Genomic DNA, 23,407 nt, shown 5'->3' on the forward strand with positions numbered 1-23,407 from the left:
AATCTCTATTACCATTTTTTCCTCTTCTCTCAACCGTAGTTCCTTCCATTTTTCCTCTAGGTCTTCCATCACGTCGTCACCTTCACTTACGCCTGAATAATCTGCTTCCCTAACCACCTTGACCTCCAATGCCTCTCCGCACCTCAGCCGCACTCTGCTTCCACAAACCTCCAGAGTTAGCCGGGGCCACCTCCAGATTCCTTTTTCCGTTATAACTGCCTCCAGCACTACGCACTCACACCTTCCACTCCTTTTTCAGAGAGAAAAAGAGTGACTGGAATTTTATAATCTTTTAGAATGTTGAATGCATATATAACTGCATGTATTATTGATTATGGTGGAAAGAGTGGCATTTTTGGCACTGTAATTTTGATGAACTTGCAATGACTATTTTGACGGAAAAAGATTCGAATCTATTTTTTTTTTTTTAAATTAAAACACGGCCGGTACCAGTTTGAAAAAGTCCTAACAATGGGACTTTAACATGCACTTTTATAAATGCATTAAAAAACATATATACGAGTTTATGTTTTTGTCATTTAATTTATACAGAATAATCAAATAAATTAATTTAAGTATTCTTTTATAATGATTAATATTGTAATTAAATTTATAGTTCCTAAAGATTAATTAATTAAATTTATGAACTTAAGGAAGGATTAAAATGATTTTATAATATTGAGATGTATATGAGGAAATCTTAAGAGAGCCAATAAATTTAATTTCTTTAATTACCTCATCCACCGAGAAAAGGGATTGTTTAATATTGGACATCTCAGACTGCCTCTGATCTTGAACTGTTTTTTCAAAGCTCACAACTTCTGAAGCAAATATCTCCACTTTGTCGCATCCTTTAATTGTCATCCATTTTAGCTTCGGCCATTTTGTAACATACACTCCTTGGCAAAACCTCTTGAGTCTCGGTAAATTTCTAAAAGCCAACGTATATACTTGAGGGAACATCAAAGTCCTAATTGCTACTGCTTCTCCTCCTCTTTCAACTGCAACAATTTCCTCCACCCCACAATCATTAATCTCAACTACTTGCAATTGCTCGAGACCTGTGAAAACTATTTTGGGTTCTTGACCACAGCTCCATACGTACTTTATTTTGGGTAGACCCGTCATACTTAGTTTTTGCAAGCTTGGAAAGGAAACCTGTTGGATTATGTTCTTTGTATCAATTAAAGATGCTAAATATGTAGTTTTATGCATCGATTTTGAAAATATGTAAATTAAATTGGAGAAAGAAAGTAAAATAGCACAAATTTGGAAACAATGATCCCTTAAAAAATCAATGTAGTCCATCTATAAAATTCTCAATAGAGCTCCCAAGGATACAAAGTCATCATATCATACCATTAATTGTAAATACTCATTTGTGATGCTATAATAGTTAACAAAAACATGACAAATCCCATATTTACACAATGAGCTTTTTTATTTGAAAATTGTTTTAAAAAAGTCCCATCCTATTTTCTCATATTTTGCATAATAGAAGTATGACGCTTGATATGATCTGTCTTTGGGAAATTGTTGAACACTTAATTCAAAACGCACAGGCCGCTTGATATAAATATATATATATATATATATATATATATATTAATGTATTCTTGTTTCTTATTTAAGATGATTTGTAAAAGCCTTCAAATAGAGTTATTATTAAAGTTTTCATATTCTTATTTTTATTCTTTTAGTTTATTTGCATTTATATTTTCTTAAAGTGTTTTTAATATATATATTTTTTAATCATTTAGAATGCTGAACGTATATATAACATGTATTATTCTATTATTCATTATGGTGTGGCAAACTATAGTTACATCGTCGACACTTTCTGTTTCTAATTTAACAGAATTTTGGTGGACAGGGGGGCAATTTTGGCACTGTAATTTTGGTGTACTTGCGACGACTGATTTTGACAGAAAGAGATTAGAATCTTTTTAAAAGTCCAAACAAACATGCATTAAAAACCTTGTAAGTAATTTATTGTAATTTATTTTGTAAAGATTATAATTTTGTTAATCAATCAGATAAATATATTAATCAATCAGTTGTAATATTTATCGCTTTCTATTTTTGTTGGGGTTTGTTTGAGGGGTGAAATGAAATAAAAATTTTATGAATATTAGTAAGATAGTTTGTGAATTACTGTGAGGTCGTTCGAGTTGGATTTTTTTAGATTTTGAAAAGAAGAGAGAAAGACTTATATAAAAGAAATGTAATAAAATTTATTGTTAAAATATAATTTTATAATATTATTTTTATAAATTTGTATACTTATGATTGATAATGCGGTGTGCTTGACACATGATTTATATGGACTTGTGCAATGTGTGGATCTGAATACTTTTCCGGTAATTAAGTAATACTCGTGTAATGTACCTGATCATGATGTAGAAGTGGCAACTGAAGATCATGGCTGCCCTCTGAATTGGTTTCTCTACAATCAGCCATGAATGAATCTTTTGAGCTTAGGAAGCCTACGAGCTTTGGAAGATCCCTTAGCACCAAGGTTTGAAGTCGACCGAACAACATCATATCTCCCTGATCTTCTATTCCGTCTTCTTCTTCTTTCACGAATATTGCAACCATGTTGTTGCATCTTGTTATATTCAATTCTTCAAGTAGTGAAAGGCCTCTGGCTATCGATGATGAGAAGATAAATATTAATTTTTCACAGTTATCCACCTTTAAAACTTTCAAGTTTTTGAAGGATTCCAATGGAAGGTTACCCTGAAAAATTTCTACCAAGCTTATCATATTTTTCAAAACAAATGTCTCCAGTATAGGAAAGGCAACAACCGATGTCCCCGACTCAAGGATATGCTTAATATTATCATTATTTTGGATATGGAGATGCTTCAATTGTTGAAAATCTTCTCTATCTACTTCATATAAGACACTCTTAGAACTGTTCTCCTCGTCTAAATAAAGATATTCCGATCTCTTCAGTAGCATTTTGATCCCAACGTCCAATTGAAAGCTCAAATTCAGTTTGAGTTTTAAAACTCTTGAGAAGGCTACCTCCCTCTTAAAATCCCGAGAGTAGCTTTGAACTCCAATGCATATCCTGTATCTCTCAAGCTTTTCAGAAAACAAATTTGCCGGTAGATTGTTGGCATTCGGAATATTGGGAAAAGAAGTCGCGGCAACTTGATCCTGCCATACAATTTCCAACTTATCCATGCTCGAAATATCCAACTTCTTCAAGCTCGGAAACGAGAGCTATAAAATATATTAGAACAACAACAGTGGTTAACATATACCCCATCCAACATAACAGAAACTATAAGAAATATATTTCAGATCGAGTGGAATTAAATATATTTGATGTATTTGTAAAAGTGAGCATCGATATGTCTGCATGCAGTTTGATCATACTAATAATACATCATCTAATTTAATGAAAGAAATATCATATTGTAAAAAACAAATATAATAATATAAAAACAATTTCCAGTCTTAAATATGAGGTTTCATATGTTTTGTTTGTTGGTAATACTTCAACACCTTTATTTAAAGTTTCCCGCAACGGGGATTTAAAACTTTCGATGAACTTGTGATGACTATTTTGACGCAAAAAGATTCGAATATATTTAAAAATTTAAGTACCACTTTGAAAAAGTCCAAACAATGGGACTTTAACATGCACTTTTATAAATGCATTAAAAAACATATATACGAGTTTATGTTTTTGTCATTTAATTTATACAGAATAATCAATTAAATTTAAGTATTCTTTAATAATGATTAATATTATTGTAATTAAATTTATAGTTCCTAAAGATTAATTAATTAAATTTATGAACTTAAGGAGGGATCAAAATGATTTTATAATATTGGGATGTACATGTGGAAATCTTAAGAGAGCCAATACATTTAATTTCTTTAATTACCTCATCCACCGAGAAAAGGGGTTGTTTAATATTGGACATCTCAGACTGCCTCTGATCTTCAACTGCTTTTTCAAAACTCACAACTTCTGAAGCAAAAATCTCAACTTTATGGCATCCTTGAATTGTCATCTCTTTCAGCATCGGCCATTTTGAAACATGAACTCCTTTGCAAAACCACTTGAGTCTCGGTAAATTTCTAAACTTCAACCGAGTTACTTGAGGGAACACCAAAGTCCTAATTGCTACTGCTTCTCCTCCTCTTTCAACTGCAACAATTTCCTCCACCCCACAATCCTTAATCTCAAGTACTTGCAATTGTTCAAGACATCTTATGACTGTTTTGGGTTCTTGACCACAGCTCCATACGTACTTTATTTTGGGTAGACCCTCCATACATAGTGTTTTCAGGCTTGGAAAGGAAACCTGTCGGATTATGTTCTTTGTATCAATTAAAGATGCTAAATATGTAGTTTTATGCATCGATTTTGAAAATATGTAAATTAAATTGGAGAAAGAAAATAAAATAGCACAAATTTGGAAACAATGATCCCGTAAAAAATCAATGTAGTCCACCTATAAAATTCTCAATAGAGCTCCCAAGGATACAAAGTCATCATATCATACCATTAATTGTAAATACTCATTTGTGATGCTATAATAGTTAACATAAATATGACAAATCCCATATTTACCCAATGAGCTTTTTTATTTGAAAATTGTTTTAAAAAAGTCCCATCTTATTTTCTCATATTTTGCATAATTGAAGTATGACGCTTGATATGATCTGTCTTTGGGTAATGGTTGAACACTTAATTCAAAACGCACAGGCCGCTTGATATAAATATATATATTAATGTATTCTTGTTTCTTATTTAAGATGATTTGTAAAAGCCTTCAAATAGAGTTATTATTAAAGTTTTCATATTCTTATTTTTATTCTTTTAGTTTATATGCATTTATATTTTCTTAAAGTGTTTTTAATATATATAATTTTTAATCATTTAGAATGCTGAATGTATATATAACATGTATTATTCTATTATTCATTATGGTGTGGCAAACTATAGCTACATCGTCGACACTTTCTGTTTCTATTTTAACAAAATTTTGGTGGACAGGGGGGCAATTTTGGCACTGTAATTTTGGTGAACTTGCGACGACTCACTTTGACAGAAAGAGATTAGAATCTTTTTAAAATATTTTTAAAACACCAGTGCCACTTTGAAAAAGTCCAAACAAACATGCATTAAAACTTTAATAATTTTGTTAATCAATCAGTTGTAGAATTTATCGCTTTCTATTTTTGTTAGGGTTCGTTTGAGGGGTGAAATGAAATAAAACTTTTATGAATATTAAAAAGATAGTTTGTGAATTACTGTGAGATCGTTTGAGTTGGATATTTTTTAGATTTTGAAAAGAAGTGAGAAAGAGTTATATAAAAAAAATATTATAAAATTTATTGTTAAAATATAATTTTATAATATTATTATTATAAATGTTTATACTTATGATTGATAACGCGGTGTGCTTGACACATGATTTATATGGACTTGTGCAATGTGTGGATCTGAATACTTTTCCGGTAATTAAGTAGTACTCGTGTAATGTACCTGATCATGATGTAGAAGTGGCAACTGAAGATCATGGTTGCCCTCTGAATTGGTTTCTCTACAATCAGCCATGAATGAATCTTTTGTGCTTAGGAAGCCCACGAGCTTTGGAAGATTCCTTAGCACCAAGGTTTGAAGTCGACCGAACAACATCATATCTCCCTGATCTTCTATTCCATCTTCTTCTTCTTTCACGAATATTGCACCCATGTTGTTGCATCTTGTTATGTTCAATTCTTCAAGTAGTGAAAGGCCTCTGGCTATAGATGATGAGAAGATAAATCTTAATTTCTCACAGTTCTCCACCTTTAAAACTTTCAAGTTTTTGAAAGATGACAATGGAAGTTTGCCCTGACAAATTTCTTCCAAGCTGAACATATTTTTCAAAACAAATGCCTCCAGGATAGTAAAGGTCCTCAACTCAGGGATATGCTTAATATTACCATTGTTTTGGATATGGAGATGCTTCAATTGTTGAAAATCTTCTCTATCTACTTCATATAAGACACTCTTAGAACTGTTCGCCTCGTCTAAATAAAGATATTCCGTTCTCTTCATTAGCATTTTGATCCCAACGTCCAATTGAAAGCTCAAATTCAGTTTGAGTTTTAAAACTCTTGACAAGGCTACCTCCCTCATAATATTTCCATAGTAGCTTTGAACTCCAATGCATATCTCGTATCTCTCAAGCTTTTCAGTAAACAAATCTTTCGGTAGATTGTTGGCATTCGGAATATCTATCTCTAAGGTGGTCAAGTGTGACAATTTCATTAGCTCTGCAAGGCTAGCATTTTTTCCTTCATTGCCGGGTCCTTCAACCTCCCATTGGACGATGATTCTTTGCATATACAACTCTTCTAAGTTGACCAAGCTTGACAAGACATTAGGAGGAATCACTTTAAGTCCCCAACAATCGCTCAAATCCAATAGCCGCAAACAAGTCAACGACCCTATTTCTCTTGGCAGATTTGAAATGTTAGAATCAGCAAGACTAAGAATTACTAAAGTCTTGAGTTCTCCAATCCCATGAATATCTCCCAACACACATCCTTTTAGACACAATGTTTGTAAGTTTGTAAGTGGAAAGAGTGATGAAAGTCGCATTCTTTTCAAACTCAGAACTTCGAGCTTGTCCAACCCTTGGAAGAAAATGTCTGGGATTTTCAAATTAAGTGAGTCTTTACAGTCGACATGAAAGAATCTTAATTTAGGACATTCCATTTTATTGGGAAGCTTATGGATTTCTCCACCATGAATAGAGAGCGCCTCACATCTATTTAGTGCCTCCACATCCGGCCATGCTTTTTGCCCACCATCATCTCTCATGACAAACATATTATGATTCTTTGACGCAATTATTGTAGCAACTTCACGAACAAGATCATGCATGTAAAATACCTTGGAGCTATGTGGACTTTGTAGTAGCAAACAAGAATCTTGGAGATTACCAACTAAATATTCTAGTCTATTTCTTGCTTCTTCCAATGTATCAATGCCATGGAATAAACACAGACCGAAACCATATCTCAACAAATCCTGATAGGAAATGTAGTAATCTTGTCGAGCACAAAGCAAAAAGAGGGATTTGACCTCTCCACCAACAAGATGTTTATAGCTTAGCTCTATACAAGAATATACGGGTGACCATATTTTTGTGTCATGTTCTGGAGTGGGTCTTGTTAGTTGCATCAGGGCATCCTTCCAGATTCTCAAATTCTTATGATTCTTTAATGCCCTAGAAACTGTTACAAGTGCAATAGGAAGACCTGCACACGCTTTAGCTACCTTAATTGCTTCGTTTTGCAAATCATGATCATCTTTGATAGAATCACCCGCCATCTTTTCAAATAATTTCCATGCTTCTTGTTCTCCTAAAATGTCGAGTTTAAAGTTGTTCTCTTCGGTGACCATCTCAGATGCAAGTATCTGCCGATCTCTGGATGTAAGTAGTACTTTGCATCTTTCAGAAGGAGTAATTCCTATTTCCTCCAGATCAAGTTGTTTCCATATATCATCCAGGATAACAAGTATCTTCTTCTCCTTTTCTTTTTCTAACCTCGCCCGTAGACGGCCTGCTCTTACTATTACACTTTTATTAGGATCAAGCTCTAGATCTAGCATCTCTGCAATTTCTCCTTGTATTCGACTTAGGTCTGGGTTGTCCGTCACATTTGCCAGAGCCACCTCATGGAATAAGCTTTCTTCCTTGGCTTTCTTGAAGATTTCTTTCATAAGTGTACTCTTTCCAACTCCAGGCGACCCCCACACGCCAATCTTGTTGATATTAGCATCTCTCAATGCCTTCATAATTCTCTTCATAATTGACATCCTTGAATCCAAGGTTACGTAATCCATGTTTCTTAGAGTCACCATTTCTTGCGAAGTGGGAGGATAAGAAACCCTATCGAAGTTTCCATTTTTAAGAAGTTCGGCAATATTTTCCATGATCTTCTTTGCTTCCCGACTTAATTGATGTTGATGTTCCAAGTTTAGGCATGCCGCATTAGAGCTCCTCACACCTGCTTCTTCTTTGATTTCATGAAGTTTCCTGGTGGCCAATTCTACATCTGTCAACCACTTGCTAACATCAAAATAAATTTCCTCACCATTTCTTAAAGCAGCATCAACTGGGTGTTGCACCCTTTCTCGAGCATGTTGCAGCTTCTCTTCCTGATTCGTCATATTCTCTATGATGTTGTTGTAGTCCATTCCTTCTGAAGGAAGAGTAGGATACGAAACTATTTCAAAGTTTCTATTGTTATGAAGTTTGGCAAAAAGTTGGGCAATATTTTCCACGATCTTCTTTGCTTCCCGACTTAATTGATGCCGATGTTTTAAGTTTAGGCATGCCCCATTAGAGCTCCTCATGCTTGCTTCTTCTTCACTTTCACGAAGTCTCCTGGTGGCCAATTCTGTAATACGATCTACATCTGTCAACCACTTTCTAACATCAGGATAAATTTTCTCTTCATTTCTTAAAGCAGCTTCAACCGAGTGTTGCACCCTGTCTTTAGCATCCCGCAAATTCTCTTCTGATTCTTCATATTCTCTATGTTGCTGTTGTAGTGGAATGAATAGCATAGCCACTGTCCAACAGGTGCAACAGTGTACTCTGCTATTTTCTCTGCAATTGAAATAAAAATCTCCATTCTTTTTTCTTTTTTCTTTTTATGGTTTTTTGGATTTTTGTGCAAGTAGAAAAGCAACGAAATAACTATTGTACCTATGAGAGATATGAAAAGCAAAGACGGAGAGGAGAGAATAGGATATCAAGATAGATCAGACTTCGGCAATGAGAGTACTTCAGAGGCAAAAGAGTCTAACAGCCTAAGGAGGGGCGAGGCTATTCATTCCACAAGATGATGAGTGAATATTAGTAGCAAGCAATACACCTTCATGAAGAATAGAGAAATAATGTGGTCACCCAAAGTCGATGACAAATCCTCCAGGCAGTAAGTTGTGTGATGAGCATTCAAATTTGTGTACGCAATAGGAGCTGGTAAGATTATAAAAGCTGTCACTATAATAAATTTTGAAAACCAAACTGGAAATATGACTGACAGATAATGGTAGAAAAAGCAAACCTTTCCAACCAATAAATAAAATGAGACAGAGAAAGAAAAGAAAAACGAGTTTTGATTTGCTTTTTCACCATCATAAGTTGTTGGTATCCATAGGTGGCATCGTTTTGCTCTTGTGGGTGCGTGTCATGCTATTTGATAAAGAAAAATTCTATTTGTTATTCTCGCATCACCTATTATATATTATTTTTTCTCTTATTAAATATATATATGATATATATGATAGTGTGATTTATGGATACGAGTACCTCTCCTTAGGTCATTGATGGACTGGAAGCTAGAGCAAAGAGTCAATGGTATATTGAGTAAAAATGGATCGGTACTAAAATGAATCACTGAACGACAACCCAAGAACCAAATGAGAAAGCTTTTCACCAAAAACCAGAAAAAAGAAAAGAAAAGAAATGGCAATTATCAATATGCCAAAAGGTAGGAACAGAGAAAGGATGTTCAACAACTCTCGATTAGCCTTTCACAAATGCATCACTTTCTTCATTGCTCATCAAGCCCTCCAGTCACGCCCTGTGCTGAAAGTTCAAATTTTTTTTAACATAATTACAAGTGTTAAAATGCAAATATTATGGAAGAAATATCCCACAGATATTTGTTTTTGGGGTCAAAGCCACTCATTCGTGTGAAAACAAGATCAGTATTTGTCTCGAAATATTGTATAATTTTTCTAGTCCGAGTCTCAAACAATTGAAAAAAGAACTAGATCATCATATATAGTATCTAAACTAATTAATGAACTGTGCAAAATTGTTAAAACAAACAATGTGGAAAAATAAAATAAAATAATTTCCATTTGTTCATGTATATTAGGAACACAACAGATGAATAATTCCGATGCAACATCTAAAGTACAATATATTTGAAAGAATTTAATCAAGCCATGACTCATAAATTCATACTTTTGATCTGGAAAATTATGATCGTGATTTCGGACTCCGTAGAACTCGATCGAGAGTTTCAGCATGTTGATGATCAACAGATCGAGAAAAGATAACTTGCCAAATAGAAGAATGAAAAGCAACTATAAATGAAAACACAATGAGGCAGCCTTCAAAAATTCTTGTGGCAAGAAAGAAAGTTGGAAGTTTTGCAATGAAGCTTTTATCAGATCTAGTAATTTGTGAAATGGGAAGAGGACAAGTTAAATTTCCCTATTTGAATGTTAAGCTGAATTGAGATGAGTTGAGTTCGTTACGAATATTAGTGAGTTGAAGTGGTAGTGTGCATTTAGGGGACCCACTTAAAATGTTAGGACCTATCTAAATGTTAGGACGAATTTAGATATATTTATGAGAAGTTAAAAATATATATATTATTTTTAAAAAATATTTATTAATCTATTTCATTACTGAAAGTCACTATGAAAAAATAAAAAAAATAATAAAAATAATAAAAATGCAAAACATTAATTGATTTTACATTCTCCCACTTTTAGAGTAAAATATTTATAATAACATATTATATTTTAAAATTATTATGAAATTATAATATAATTATTTATGAAAATTTTTAATTTTACAACTCATCTATTATTATTACTCTTGATAGTTCAATGACATTCCCTTTTACGTTATGGGTATATGATTAATTTATTGAAATTGTTGATCTTGGTCGGTGTGGTAATGGAGCACGATTTAATGATTTACTAATACAATATGATTTTACTCTCTTCCACTGAAGGACTTCACCAACAGCACACAGAGCATCAAAAGCTAGCCATGTAAGTAGAAAAGATCGATGATTGGTTTTGTTTGTTAACATGCTGACTACTTCTTCCACTGAAGCAAAATGATTAATGCGCACCATAAAAGCATGTGCGTGGGTACTGAGCGAGAACAACAAAGTATGGGTAGCGGCCGACGAGTGATATTGAAAAGCTGTTAACTTGCAAAGTAGTGTTACCTGGTTCGACGCCGAAAAATGGGTAGCGGCCGAGCTCAGTGACTCTGTCCAAAACGCCGATCTGAGAGAGAGGAAGAGAACTGGCAGACGTTGATTCTCAAACCTGAGAGAGAGGAAGAGATCTAAGAGCAAAGGGTTCGGCCGTCGAAGATTTTGGACGAAGGGTTCTGCCGTCTGAAAGAAAGGAAGAGGAGAGAGGAAAAGGACGTGCTCGGTTCTGGGAAAAGGCCGTATGCGTTTTCTTCTTCTTCTTCCGTGTTTTATAGTCTTTCAAATATAAGCCACGTCAGCGCCGTGTACCGGGCCTCCACAGTCCACATCTACGTCTATACGTAGTAGAATTGATAAAATAATAACTTTATTTAAAAAATTTTACATGGAAACCTACGAAAAATTCTATAAAAGAATCACCAAATTACCAGCGCCATTCACATTGGGACTTACGAAATTTAGCTAAAATTTCCTAAAATAATCTTATTTCTTAATTTTAATTATCCAATTTTGAGAAATACCTTGCTTCCTATTTTTTATTCTCTCCCTACTCAATTTAAATATTCCGAACAAATTAGGAAATTCTTCATAAATTATATGAATAATAGTTGGACATTCTACTAGTACGATTCAAGATGAAAATTTGAACTGAAAAATTGGAAAACCGAATTCAACCGATTGGTCCAGTTTTGAATCGGTTCAGTTCAAGACCAGTTCCTATATTTTAAAAACCAAACAAACTCGATCTAATTTGGTTCTTGGCTTTCCGAAACCGAACCGAACCGGTTTATAAAATATATTAAAAAATTAATTAATTTTATATAAAATATATATAATTATATATGAAATAATTTTATATTTTAATTTTTAACGTAAAATTTAATCTTAAATATATATAATTTTTATATATAATATATATAATTACATTGACACTTATTAAAACCAAAAAATCGGACCAAACAGGATTGGAACCTGTAAAATCGAAAATACCGATTCAAAAGTGTAACCAGTCTGTGATCAGTTCTTGAAAATGTAAAACTAATTTATACCAGTTCGATTCAAAAATTTGTATAAAACCAGACTTTTTACATGTTGGTTGATTTGATCGAGCTACCCTTTTGTTGCCACAACGCTTTTCATGATCTGCGACAACTTCACCACCTACCTAAAATAATTTTATTTATTATTTCCATAGATATTATATATCACATTTCTTTTAATTTTATTTTATTTTTGTTTAAGGATTTGAAAATTTTTAATTTTATTTTATATAAAAATTTTAAAAAATTATAATAATAAGATGAATTAAGTTGAGATAGTTTACCATCCTTAATTTGTTAAGTAGGTAGTATGATTTCAGGCATTTTTCCACTTCCCTTTTGGTTTTCGTCTAAAGATCCCTTAGAAAAGCTGTTAGAAAGAAACTCATAAACGCAATCATTATTTCTAGCTTGCTGGAAAGCTCTGCTTTCTTACGGAAGACTGAAGTATAAAATTTTTGTAGTTTCTTTAGAATTCTTTTTCTTCCATACTTTACAATAAATTCTGAAGAGATATATAGTGTGCAGATCTAAGTCTTTTTCTTCCATGCTTGCTGGGTCTCACGACACACTTATTGTTGTCATTTGGTAACAAGGTAGAGATACTACATAACTATTTTTTTTTTTCTTTACTCTTTAGGTATCGTTATAAAATGAGACGAAATATTTTATTAAAATTTAAATAAAATATTATTATAATATAATTTTTTTAATATTAATTTTATTTTAAAATTTAAAAAAATTAAATTATTTATCATATTTTATGTGAGAATTTATAAAAATTGTAAAAATGAGATAAGATATTTTTTATAACTAAACATAACTTTATTGCATAACGTAAACAAGTTAAATTTAATCAATGAACGTAATTATATAATTTAATTAAAAATAAATTTAATTTATAAAATTGAGCATTTTTTATTTTTTTGAATTTAAAAAATACTGTCATTAAAAAAAAAAAAAGTAAGTGTGATATAGATATTGTAAATTATAAAGAGAATATTAAATTTATAATATTTTTGATAATTTTATATTTAAATAGAAGACGACTGTCTGATCATGCAGGAAAAATCAAACACTTTACAATGACCAATAAAAAAAAAGTAAGACACGGTTTAAAAGAAAAAGCAAAAGCAAAACTGAAAAAGAAGTATCATGAGTCATGACAGACAGACAGATGATAAATGATTGTACTATCTGTTATATTTCTATGACCAATATGAAATCTTTTAGACAGGACCTATATATCTACAGATGTACATCGCTGCAGAAGTCATTATAGGGTTGAGTGGCTGTACAGCCACCGATTCTTAATTTCGTACCAATTTGATTCCGATAAAATAATTTATTATTTATTATGTATTTTTAAATTATTCTTAAATATATTTTAAAAAAAAAATTATAATATCAATAAAAAAATATTTATTTAATCATTAAATACAAAAAAATGCGTCGGATAAATATTGCTCGGAATCTATTACCGAGATTTCAAACATTTCTTTTATAAGATATACGAAAAATTTATAAATAATAATAAAATAATTCTATTAATATATTTTATGAAATTTTAAAAAATAATAAAAAATTAAATATAAATAATAAAAAATTAAAATATTATTAGAATATAATTTTTAATATTATTTTATTTAAAAATTTAAAAAAATTATAATAATTAGATAATAGTTAAATAAAAAAGATGATGATTTAAAATTTAAAAATATATATTTAAGTGATGTTAGAATGATAATAGGAGTTGAAATATCTCCACGTCGGGACTTAAAAGAATTCCAACCGTTTTCCGACTAAAATTAGACAAATGATACCGTATTGTAAATCTTTAAAAAATATATTATTTTACGAGAAATAATAATGTGAATGAATATAAAGTTTTTATTTACAAGAACGTGTCGATAACACAAATTGCTTATTTAGTATAATTTTTTTTTTTTTAACAGAGCATCAGTATCCTAGTCTGCACAGCATCACCAGTCGAATTAATAATAGAGCGGCAAAGTCGAAAATATGATTGACTCATCGTAACGGAGTTAAAAAAAAAAAAAAAACAAAGCTAAAACAAAGCATCACAGATCAGAAATGATATTTATAAGGATCCACCGAGCGAATAAGTTTAGATGAACAATTCTATCCAATATTGCTCATCTAGATTTATTAGAAGTTTTTATTTTAAATAGAAAAAGGTTTTCCTCTAAATCCGCAGGTTGGAAAAATCTTCTTAAATTAATATGGACAAATTGTCAAGTGTTTTGTGAGCATATAAGAAATACATGTCTTTTTTTTGTTTTAATTAAGGGGCATGCACATGTCAATTTTAGCTTTGATTATTAAAAAAATATATACTAATTACGTACTTAATAGATTTTTTTCATTTCTAAATTAAAATGAGTCGAAGAAAATCTAGCCTCCAACATAGCTTAATTAGAAAGAAATTATGTTTTTCCAAAAATGCTTGAGTTAAGCTAAAAATGTTTGCATGTGTCAAAAGTTGGGGATATTAAAAATGACTAAAAAAACATACATATATGTTACTAAAATATATGAGTTTTTATTGAATGAAATAAAAATATATGTTATTAAAAGACAGTTTCATTTTTAGTTTCAGAAGAAAAAATTGTATAAATTTAATTGGTGTCCAAAGTTTTGAGAAAACCTTTTTTTGAAACATTAATAAATAAAAAAATGAGCATTTTTTTTTCTAAATTTGTAACTAATCATTTGTAAAATAGTCATAAGTAAAAATAATATAATGTGAGGTACTAAAATGTAACAAATAAATTCAATAATCACATAATATAAAATTGAAGGAAAAAAAATGCCGCTGAAGATTAATGTTTATTTCTTTAAGACATCACTATTTTTTTTTAACAATTTTACTTAGAATTTGTATTTTTTGTAATATTATTTTAAATGAACCCATTTTTAAAGTAGCATTTTTTTTTCCAGATAGCAAGCCCAGAAATTAATATAGAAGCCCAAAACCCATCCACATATACGAAGCCCATCCGTGCCTTGTATTGGGAAAAACCTTAAATGCTTTGTTTGATTGGCGTCAGACTGTGTAAATGGGTACGATTTGGTTTCTCATTCTATTTGTTTTTGTAAAAATCTGGAACTAAAGAACTTCGATTGTGTTTTCATCTCTTCATTTTATTTCTATTTTCTTTTTTTAAATTTGTTAAGAGTGTAGAGGAAGTTGTGAAAGTGATTGTCGAAGGATTGGAGGATTTTTAAGGATTGTACAAGGGCTCCAAGATCCCTCGAGCTTGGGCTGAGAGTAAACTGAGTCTGGAGCTATTGAAGGCAGTAGAGAAATTTAGATCTATACTGTATTAGATTTGGTTTTCTTTCGGGTATATGGGCATGATTTATTTATTGAATTTTTACAAATTTTAAAGAATTGTTCTTGGATTTGGTTACCTTTCGTGCATATGGGTATGATTGTCTTGGAGGCATTTTGTTTGGATCTATGTTGGTTTCCTCTTTCTCTCTGTCTTTTTGTTTCTTACAACTTTTCTTTGTGAATCGTTTTCATTGCTGTCATATGGGTATGAAATCATTTCTGAATCGTTACAAATTTGAACAGATTTTGTTTCTTTTTTATAAATCTGATTGTAAATTTCTCCAATGGCATGAGGAAATTTTGTTATTTTCTTTAGATGTATACGTTTTAGATATTGTTTTTAGATTTAATTTCCTTTAGTGTGCGTATAATTTATTTGGTGAGTTTATAGTAATTTGAAGGGAAAGAAAATGCTCCCAAAAGAAGTAGAAGAAAAGAAAATGCAAATATGTCATAAAGGCAGGGATAGAGAAGGAAATATGCCATAAAAGCAGGGGTAAAAATGAAAAAAATTGCTCCAATAAAGAAGTACAAGAAAATAAAATGGGAAGACGCTATAAACCATAAATTCAATGCTACTCTTACCAATATTTAAATTCAACCATAAATTCAATGGTTTTAAACAGATTCGGCTAATTAATTGTGATGGTAATATATATATATAACATATATAAATCTTGGGATAGACCAAGAAGCAAGCACGTACGTACCTCACTTTTTGTCCTCCTCCATCCCGCATCAAGACTGCAAATTACTCAAAGAAGGTCACTGCAAATTACTTAAAACGTGAATACACCGTTTTAAGAAGTAGAAAAAGTCACAAGGAAATCGTGGAAGCGAAAAACTTTTTTCCTCTTTTGTTTTATCTTGGCCATGGCCGTTTCTTTCAAGTCCCCAGCTTCTTTCAGTTGAAGAAGAGCCCTGACACCCAGTCTTTTATCCGCTCTCCCTCTCATAGATTAGCAGTCTCAAGTACAAGATTCACTCCAATGGCTGCTGTTAGCACTAACCAAACCGTTGGGCTCTCTGAGACTTTCACAAGATTGAGAAAACAATGCAAGGTAAGCAAGCATTTCACTTTCTGATTCGCTTATTTATATTTCAATTTTCATTCTCATTTTTTTCCACGGGTTATTATCTATTTCAATTGGGTTTCTGGTAGTTTTTTTTATATCTGTTTTTTCTGAGTTAGTGTTTTGGGTGTTTTGACAGTGGACTACTGGTATATTGCCTTGTTTTCTTGTCATTTTAGTACATGCCATTGTTGATCTTGGTCGGTGTGGTAATGGAGCACGATTTAATGATTTTCTAATACAATATGATTTTACTCTCTTCCACTGAAGGACTTCACCAACAGCACACAGAGCATCAAAAGCTAGCCAAGTAAGTAGAAAAGATCGATGTTTGGTTTTGTTTGTTAACATGCTGACTACTCCTTCCACTGAAGCAAAATGATTAATGCGCACTATAAAAGCATGTGCGTGGGTACTGAGCGAGAACAACACAGTATGGGTAGCGGCCGACGATTGATATTGAAAAGCTGTTAACTTGCAAAGTAGTATTACCTGGTTCGACGCCGAAAAGTGGGTAGCGGCCGAGCTCAGTGACTCCGTCCGAAACGCCGATCTGAGAGAGAGGAAGAGAACTGGCAGACGGTGATTCTCAAATCTGAGAGAGAGGAAGAGATCTAAGAACGAAGGGTTCGGCCGTCGAAGATTTTGGACGAAGGGTTCTGCCGTCTGACAGAAAGGAAGAGAAGAGAGAGGAAAAGGATGTGCTTGGATCTGGGAAGAGGAAGTGCTTGGTTCTGGGAAGAGGCCGTAGGTTCTCTTCTCCTTCTCCCAATATAAGCCATCAGCGCCGTGTACCGGGCCTCCACATGCTACGTCGATACGGAATTGATAAAATAATAAAAAGAAAATCTTTTTACAAGCGAGTTGCACGTTAAATCACACGTTAATGTTTAATGTTAAGAGAAATTTTATTTGTAGTTTGAGAATTGTATCTGCAGATTTTTATTAAAGAGAACAAAAATTATTTTAAGAGAGATATATTAATAATTTTAAAATAATTTAAAATAAAATTATCTATAGACCTAAATGGAGACTGTATATAATATTATTATAATATTAATACGTAAGTTATCCATTTAATAAAATAGTGTAAAGTGAAAATAAAAATAAAAAAAATTATGAGATAGAGGACTTTTTTATTTTAATTTTTTTTTACAAAAAAATTTAATAGAAAATTAGGTAGTATATGATTTGGTGTGTCAAAATTGCTTGTACCCAACCAGACTCAAATAATAATTTTATTTAAAAAATTTTACATGGAACTTACGAAAAGATTAATTCTATAAAAGAATTACCAAATTACCAGTGCCATTCACATTGGTACCTACGAAAATTTTGCTGAAATTTACTAAAATAACCTTCTTTCTTAATTTTAATTATCCAATTTTGAGAAACACCTTACTTCTTATTTTCTATTCTCTCCTTGCTCTATTTAAATATTCCAAGTAAAATAGGAAATCATTCGTAAATTATATGAATAATAGTTGGACATTCTACGTATGGTTAGGGGTAAATATTCGAACCGAAAAATTGGAGAATTGACCCGAACCAGACCCAACCGGTTGGTCTAGTTTTAAGTCGATTCAGTTTGGAACCAATTCCTGCATTTTAAAAATAGATAAACCCGGTCTGGTTTTGGTTCTTGATTTTTCAAAACTAGACCGGACCGGTTTATAAAATATATAAAAATAATAATTTTTAATATTATATAAAATATTATATATATATATATAGCTTTTCTATATAATTATATAAGAAATAATTTTATATTATAATTTTTAACATAAAATTTTAATCTTAAATATATATAATTTTTATATATAATATATAACTACATTAGCACTTGATTAAAATAAAAAAATAGAACCAATCAAAACTGGAACCGATAAAACTGAAAATATCAGTTTAGGAAGATAACCAGTCTGAAATCAGTTATAAAAAATGTACAACTAGTATATACTAATTCGATTATAAAATTTGTATAAAATCAAACTTTTTAATTGTTAGTTGATTTGATCGAGCTAACCTTTTGTTGCCGCAATGCTTTTAATGATATGCGACATCTTCGCTACTTACTTAAGAATGTGAATAATAATTTTATTTATTATTTCTATAGATATTATATATCACATTTCTTTTTTTTTATTTTTTTAATAATAATTTTATGGTATATGGATGATGAATAAAATAATTTAACTAGTTTATTAATAAAATAAAATAAAATAAATTTAAAATATATAAAATATACAGGTAAAATGTCGTACAACATCTCAATAATAATAATAAAATATAGAAAAAAGCTCCATCCTGTAATTAACGGAGCTTTATAAATTAGTTTTGGCTTTAGCATTACAGATGAGAAGTGATAATAAGGGACCCACCAAACTTAGTGCGATTTGATTTGACAAATGAAAATGTTGAGAGCTCGCTGGTAGCTCTGCGTTGCTACTGAATTTTTTTTTTTTTTTTAATAATTAAGTAAATATTTTTTAAGAATGTTATAATTTAAAAAAAATTTAAAATATTACAAAATATATGTTAAAAAAAACATACACACACAAAATCAACTAATGATAACTCTTAGGAACTACCAACTATGGCTGTAGAGTCACCCTTTTACAACAAGTAATGCTACACATCATCCCAAACTATATTAAAATTTATGAACTTTAGCTAAAATTAGTTAAAATAATTTACTTTCTTATTTCAATTGTCCAAATTTTACAAAATACATTACAATCTATTCAATATTCTCCTTTTTTTTAACGAGGTTAGGATTGCTCATGATCTGGACTAATTAGAAGTTTTTGTTTCAAAAAAGATAAGGTTTTCCTCTAAATTGGGGTGACAAAATCTCTTTAAATTAAGAATAACGATGCACACAAAATACATTTTCATAATATATTTCATAATAATGTGATAAGATGAGGGTATTTTTGTATAATAATGTTATTATCATAAGATGCTTTAATTTACAAAAATATCTCTCATTTTGAACATAGTTATTTAAAGTAATGAGAAAAAATTGTCATGCATCTTTTGAGAATATAAGAAATACATGTTATTTTTTTTTTTAGTGAAGATGCACATGTTTATTTTAGCTTTAATTATTAAAAAAAATGATTTGTCACTTGATTAATAGGCTTTTGTCATTTCTAAAAATGGGAGGAGAAAATCCACCAACTTAATTTGTGAAAAAATATTACTATTCAAAAAATGTAGAGTTAGGTCAGGTTAAGCCAAAATTTTTTGCGTATGCAAAGAGTTGAGTATAGATTACAGTTTGGGCCAACTCTAGTAGATTTTAGAATTTATGATGGTATATGAAGACAACATACTTGTATTTTCTAAACTACAAAAGTCAAATCTGAAAAATCTTATAGTGGCGACTTTAATGATCTAGCGCGTGTGGCGATTAAAGCTACTGAAATGGGTGACACATGAGCACCACACGCAGTTGTTAGAGGCGCGTGAATACTACGCACAGTGATTTTCGTAAAATTGCCACTATCATTCGAATGATTTGTAGTTTGAAAGTTTTCTTGTACTGCTCGTGTTTCTTAAGAGTTGCAAAAAATATTGAAGATTTGTCATTTTTGGCCTTTAAGGAAACAAAATAAACTAAGAAGAGAACTACCTTGACAGAGAAAGTGGATAGATAAAGAAATAAGAGAAGAAGAGTGGCAAAAATAAGATCCGGAAGCTTTTTATGAACAATTTCATTTTACATATATAAACTTTAAAAATGATTAAAAAAATGAACGATTAAAAAAGTTTACTTCTTACAAATTTTTGTTTTATTTGCTTAATAAGTTTTTATGTGTTAGAAGTATTTTATAATTTATTTCTTATTAATGATTTTTAATAAGATTAATTTTTATCATGATCAATATAACATGCGTACATTGTGTTTTTTTTTTTTTTTTTTTTTTAAAGAATTTGTAGGGAAGTTTGTACAGAAAGATAGGTACATCGTAACATTTTCCTCGTTAATTTCGTTCCACCGGCCAGAATATTCAATTGGGGCAGTAATGGGGCTAACCACCCCACCGCCCTCAATTAAATTTATGAAAGTGACCTTTTAAAGTGACAAGGAATGAGACACCCAACAAAAACCTGAAGCCTCGAAAGAAAAATAATTGAAATTTCAGAAATGCTCCATTTATTTTACAAAAGAAAAAAAAAAATTCTAAGCTAGAAAAAGAAAAAAAAAAATTTTGAATCTACGTTCTTAATTTCATCTGATTAATACATAGTAAGAAAGTAGAGCGATACTAAATATAGTATTAAAATATACAGATCTTTAACAAATATATTGTTACGTCATAAATGATAATAATAATGTGATCGAATGATTCTTGTCCACTCTAATGCTTAATGTGTAAAATTTTAAACTCTCTTTACTCTTTAATTTATATTTGTGCTTTTAATTTTTAAAAGGGATTAAATGATTAGGATAAAATTGTGGTATTAAAAATGGTCGATGAAACACGTTATAAAAGTCAATCAAATTAATGAAGATAGGCACAAGAACAGTAAATCAAATATGAAATATTGATGCTGTCTGCAAAGAGGATGGATCGGGAATATAGGAGAAAAAAACACTTAGGTACAGTCAGTAAAAATAATAGGGTGAAAAAATTAGTAACCAAATGATAAAAATAATTGTGTCATGAGTCCCAATAGAGCAGTTTGCACATGGATCATGATCAATATGGAATCTTGTAGGTAGTATCTACATCTGCACATATATCTCTTCAGAAGACATTATAAAGTTTGGAAAGATTATATAAAAAATTTATAAATAGTAATAAAATATTTTGTATATAATAGTAAAATAGTTTGAATTAAGATTTTTGCGAGATTTTAAGAATATATAAATAAATTAAATTAAAATATTATTAGAATATAATTTTTTAATATTATTTTATCTTTAGACTTGAAAAAAGTTAATGATTTTAAATTAAAAAGTATATTTTTAAATAATATTTGAATATTAAGATAAGATAAAATGACATGAAGAATTTCAACATCCAAACGGGACTTAAAAAAACCTTCAACTGTTTTCCTACTAAATTTAGAGAAATTAGATGAGAATAATTGCTCATTATATTTTATATAAAAAGTTTGTAAAAATTATAATAATCAGATAAAATAAAATAGCTTAGAATATCTCTCAATTCAAACCGAGCTTAACAGAAGAAAAAACAAGAACGTACGACCAATTAAATAAAAGCAAAGTCGCTTACGCTACGTACAAGCAACTAGATTTTTCTTAAATAAAAAAGTAAGACAAAGAGATAGAGAGAAGAAAAAAAAGCTCAAAAAAAGTAGACGATAAATGAGAAGGATCCACCAAACTAAGTGCGTTTTTATTTTATTTTTCACTGTCACAAGTCGGAGGTGTCCATTGGTGGGATCGTTGTGAGTATCAATTGTCATATTATTTGACAAGATAAATAATATTTATAATTGTGGTACAAATGTCATATAACATTTTTAAAAAAAATAAATTAATACGGGACTTATATAAAAATAAAAAAAAATAAAAAAAAAAACTAACTTTTTAATCATGGACTCCACTATTTTTCAAAACGATTGCGAGGCATTTGCATATTTCACAACTGTATGTAGCATTACTCATTTGACAAATATTACAACCTTGAAGGAAGAATTCACATTTCTATTCTCTTCAAGATCCATTAAATATTCCTTTTTTTTAGTAAGGATTATTAATATGAACTGATCACGAGTTTTTATTTTAAATAAGATAAGATTTTATTCCAAATTATAAACTTCTTCGAAATGATATAAACAAAATGGTTATGTGTCTTCTAGCATGTAACTAGGAACACACTCTTTTTTTTTTTTTTTTTTCAAATTAAGGGTAAATTTGAACTTTGAGTCTTTGACTATTTAAAAAATATGTGCTTTTCATGTGTTTAATAGACTTTTGTTATTTCTATAAATGGGTTAAAGAAAATCTATAGTTGGAGGAAAATTATGTTCTTCCAACAAGGTGGCAAGAGTATTTACATTAGTTTCTTTATTTTATTCTTTTAAATATATAAGCAAATTTCATTTTTTTTATTTTACATTCAAACTTTTACAATATATTGTATATCAATTTATTTATTTTTTTCTTATAATTTAAATAATATTTTATTATTATTTTTAAATATTTCCTTTCTACCAATAAATTTGCAAAATCCATATATTTTTTATATTTGCAATATAGTTTTATATACAGTATAATATAATTCAATTCTATACACACCAAATAAAAACATATAAGCCAAATAAAAAAATAAAAATAATATCAAAATATAAAAAATTGGATAAAAAAATATTTCCAATATATTTGCGAGAAGAAAATGAAATAAATGTGTTTTAAATGATAAACAAAAAAAAAGAATTTACTTACATGGTGAAAATCAAAGTAAAAGAAAATGAAATAGTAAATGAAATATAAATAATAAAAAATATTTACAGTATCCATTACATGTAGTGGATTACCTTAACAAATTATATTTTAAATATTCTTTTACATAATTGTAAGGAACTCCTTTTTTAAATAAATTTTTAAATAATTTATATTTCTTGTATAGTATATATAAGTCATTGAGAATACTCTGGTCCATTCCATTGGGGTTAATGCAAAAATTCTTGGAAGTGCCAAAAGTTTAGAATATTAGAAGTGACTAAAAAAGACATACAAAATTGAAAAACAACGCCCCTGTATTCTTATTCATAAAAATAAAATAAAAAAGCTTAAAAAGTAATATCTAATTTTTTTCTATAATTTCTCATATATAAATATATACATATTCACTAAATTGTTAAATTTTTTTAATAGAGCATCAGTATCCTAGTCTGTACAGCGTCACCATCATCCGAATTAAAAGAAAAGAAAAATTCTATTTATAAATTTTATATAC

The 23,407-nt window shown here is 30.0% G+C and overlaps 1 protein-coding gene and 1 long non-coding RNA gene across 12 annotated transcripts in view; one reads left to right on the top strand and one right to left on the bottom strand.

The window, feature by feature from the left end:
* Positions 1–17,314, bottom strand: part of LOC122274265 — a 37,002-nt gene extending 19,688 nt beyond the window's left edge. For 2 of the 11 annotated variants that reach the window (XM_043083293.1, XM_043083291.1), the window contains exons 1-5: positions 16,962–17,310; positions 16,107–16,164; positions 5,513–8,636; positions 3,903–4,325; positions 2,389–3,231 (exon numbers count right to left, since the gene is read on the bottom strand). In XM_043083293.1, coding sequence (XP_042939227.1) covers positions 2,389–3,231; positions 3,903–4,325; positions 5,513–8,636; positions 16,107–16,135 — 4,419 coding nt within the window. In that variant the 5' untranslated portion in view covers positions 16,136–16,164; positions 16,962–17,310. Of the gene's footprint in view, positions 1–735; positions 1,159–2,388; positions 3,232–3,902; positions 4,326–5,512; positions 8,637–16,106; positions 16,165–16,961 lie in introns of all 11 variants that reach the window. The other 9 variants (XM_043083295.1, XM_043083292.1, XM_043083288.1 and 6 more) reach the window with 9 other exon arrangements.
* Positions 16,005–16,843, top strand: LOC122274266. Its single transcript, XR_006228264.1, has 2 exons — positions 16,005–16,457; positions 16,740–16,843. It is a non-coding gene; the product is annotated as an uncharacterized LOC122274266 (long non-coding RNA).
* Positions 17,315–23,407: the final 6,093 nt, after the last annotated feature.

This window comes from Carya illinoinensis, chromosome 8, assembly GCF_018687715.1.
Source record: "Carya illinoinensis cultivar Pawnee chromosome 8, C.illinoinensisPawnee_v1, whole genome shotgun sequence".
NCBI lineage: Eukaryota > Viridiplantae > Streptophyta > Magnoliopsida > Fagales > Juglandaceae > Carya > Carya illinoinensis.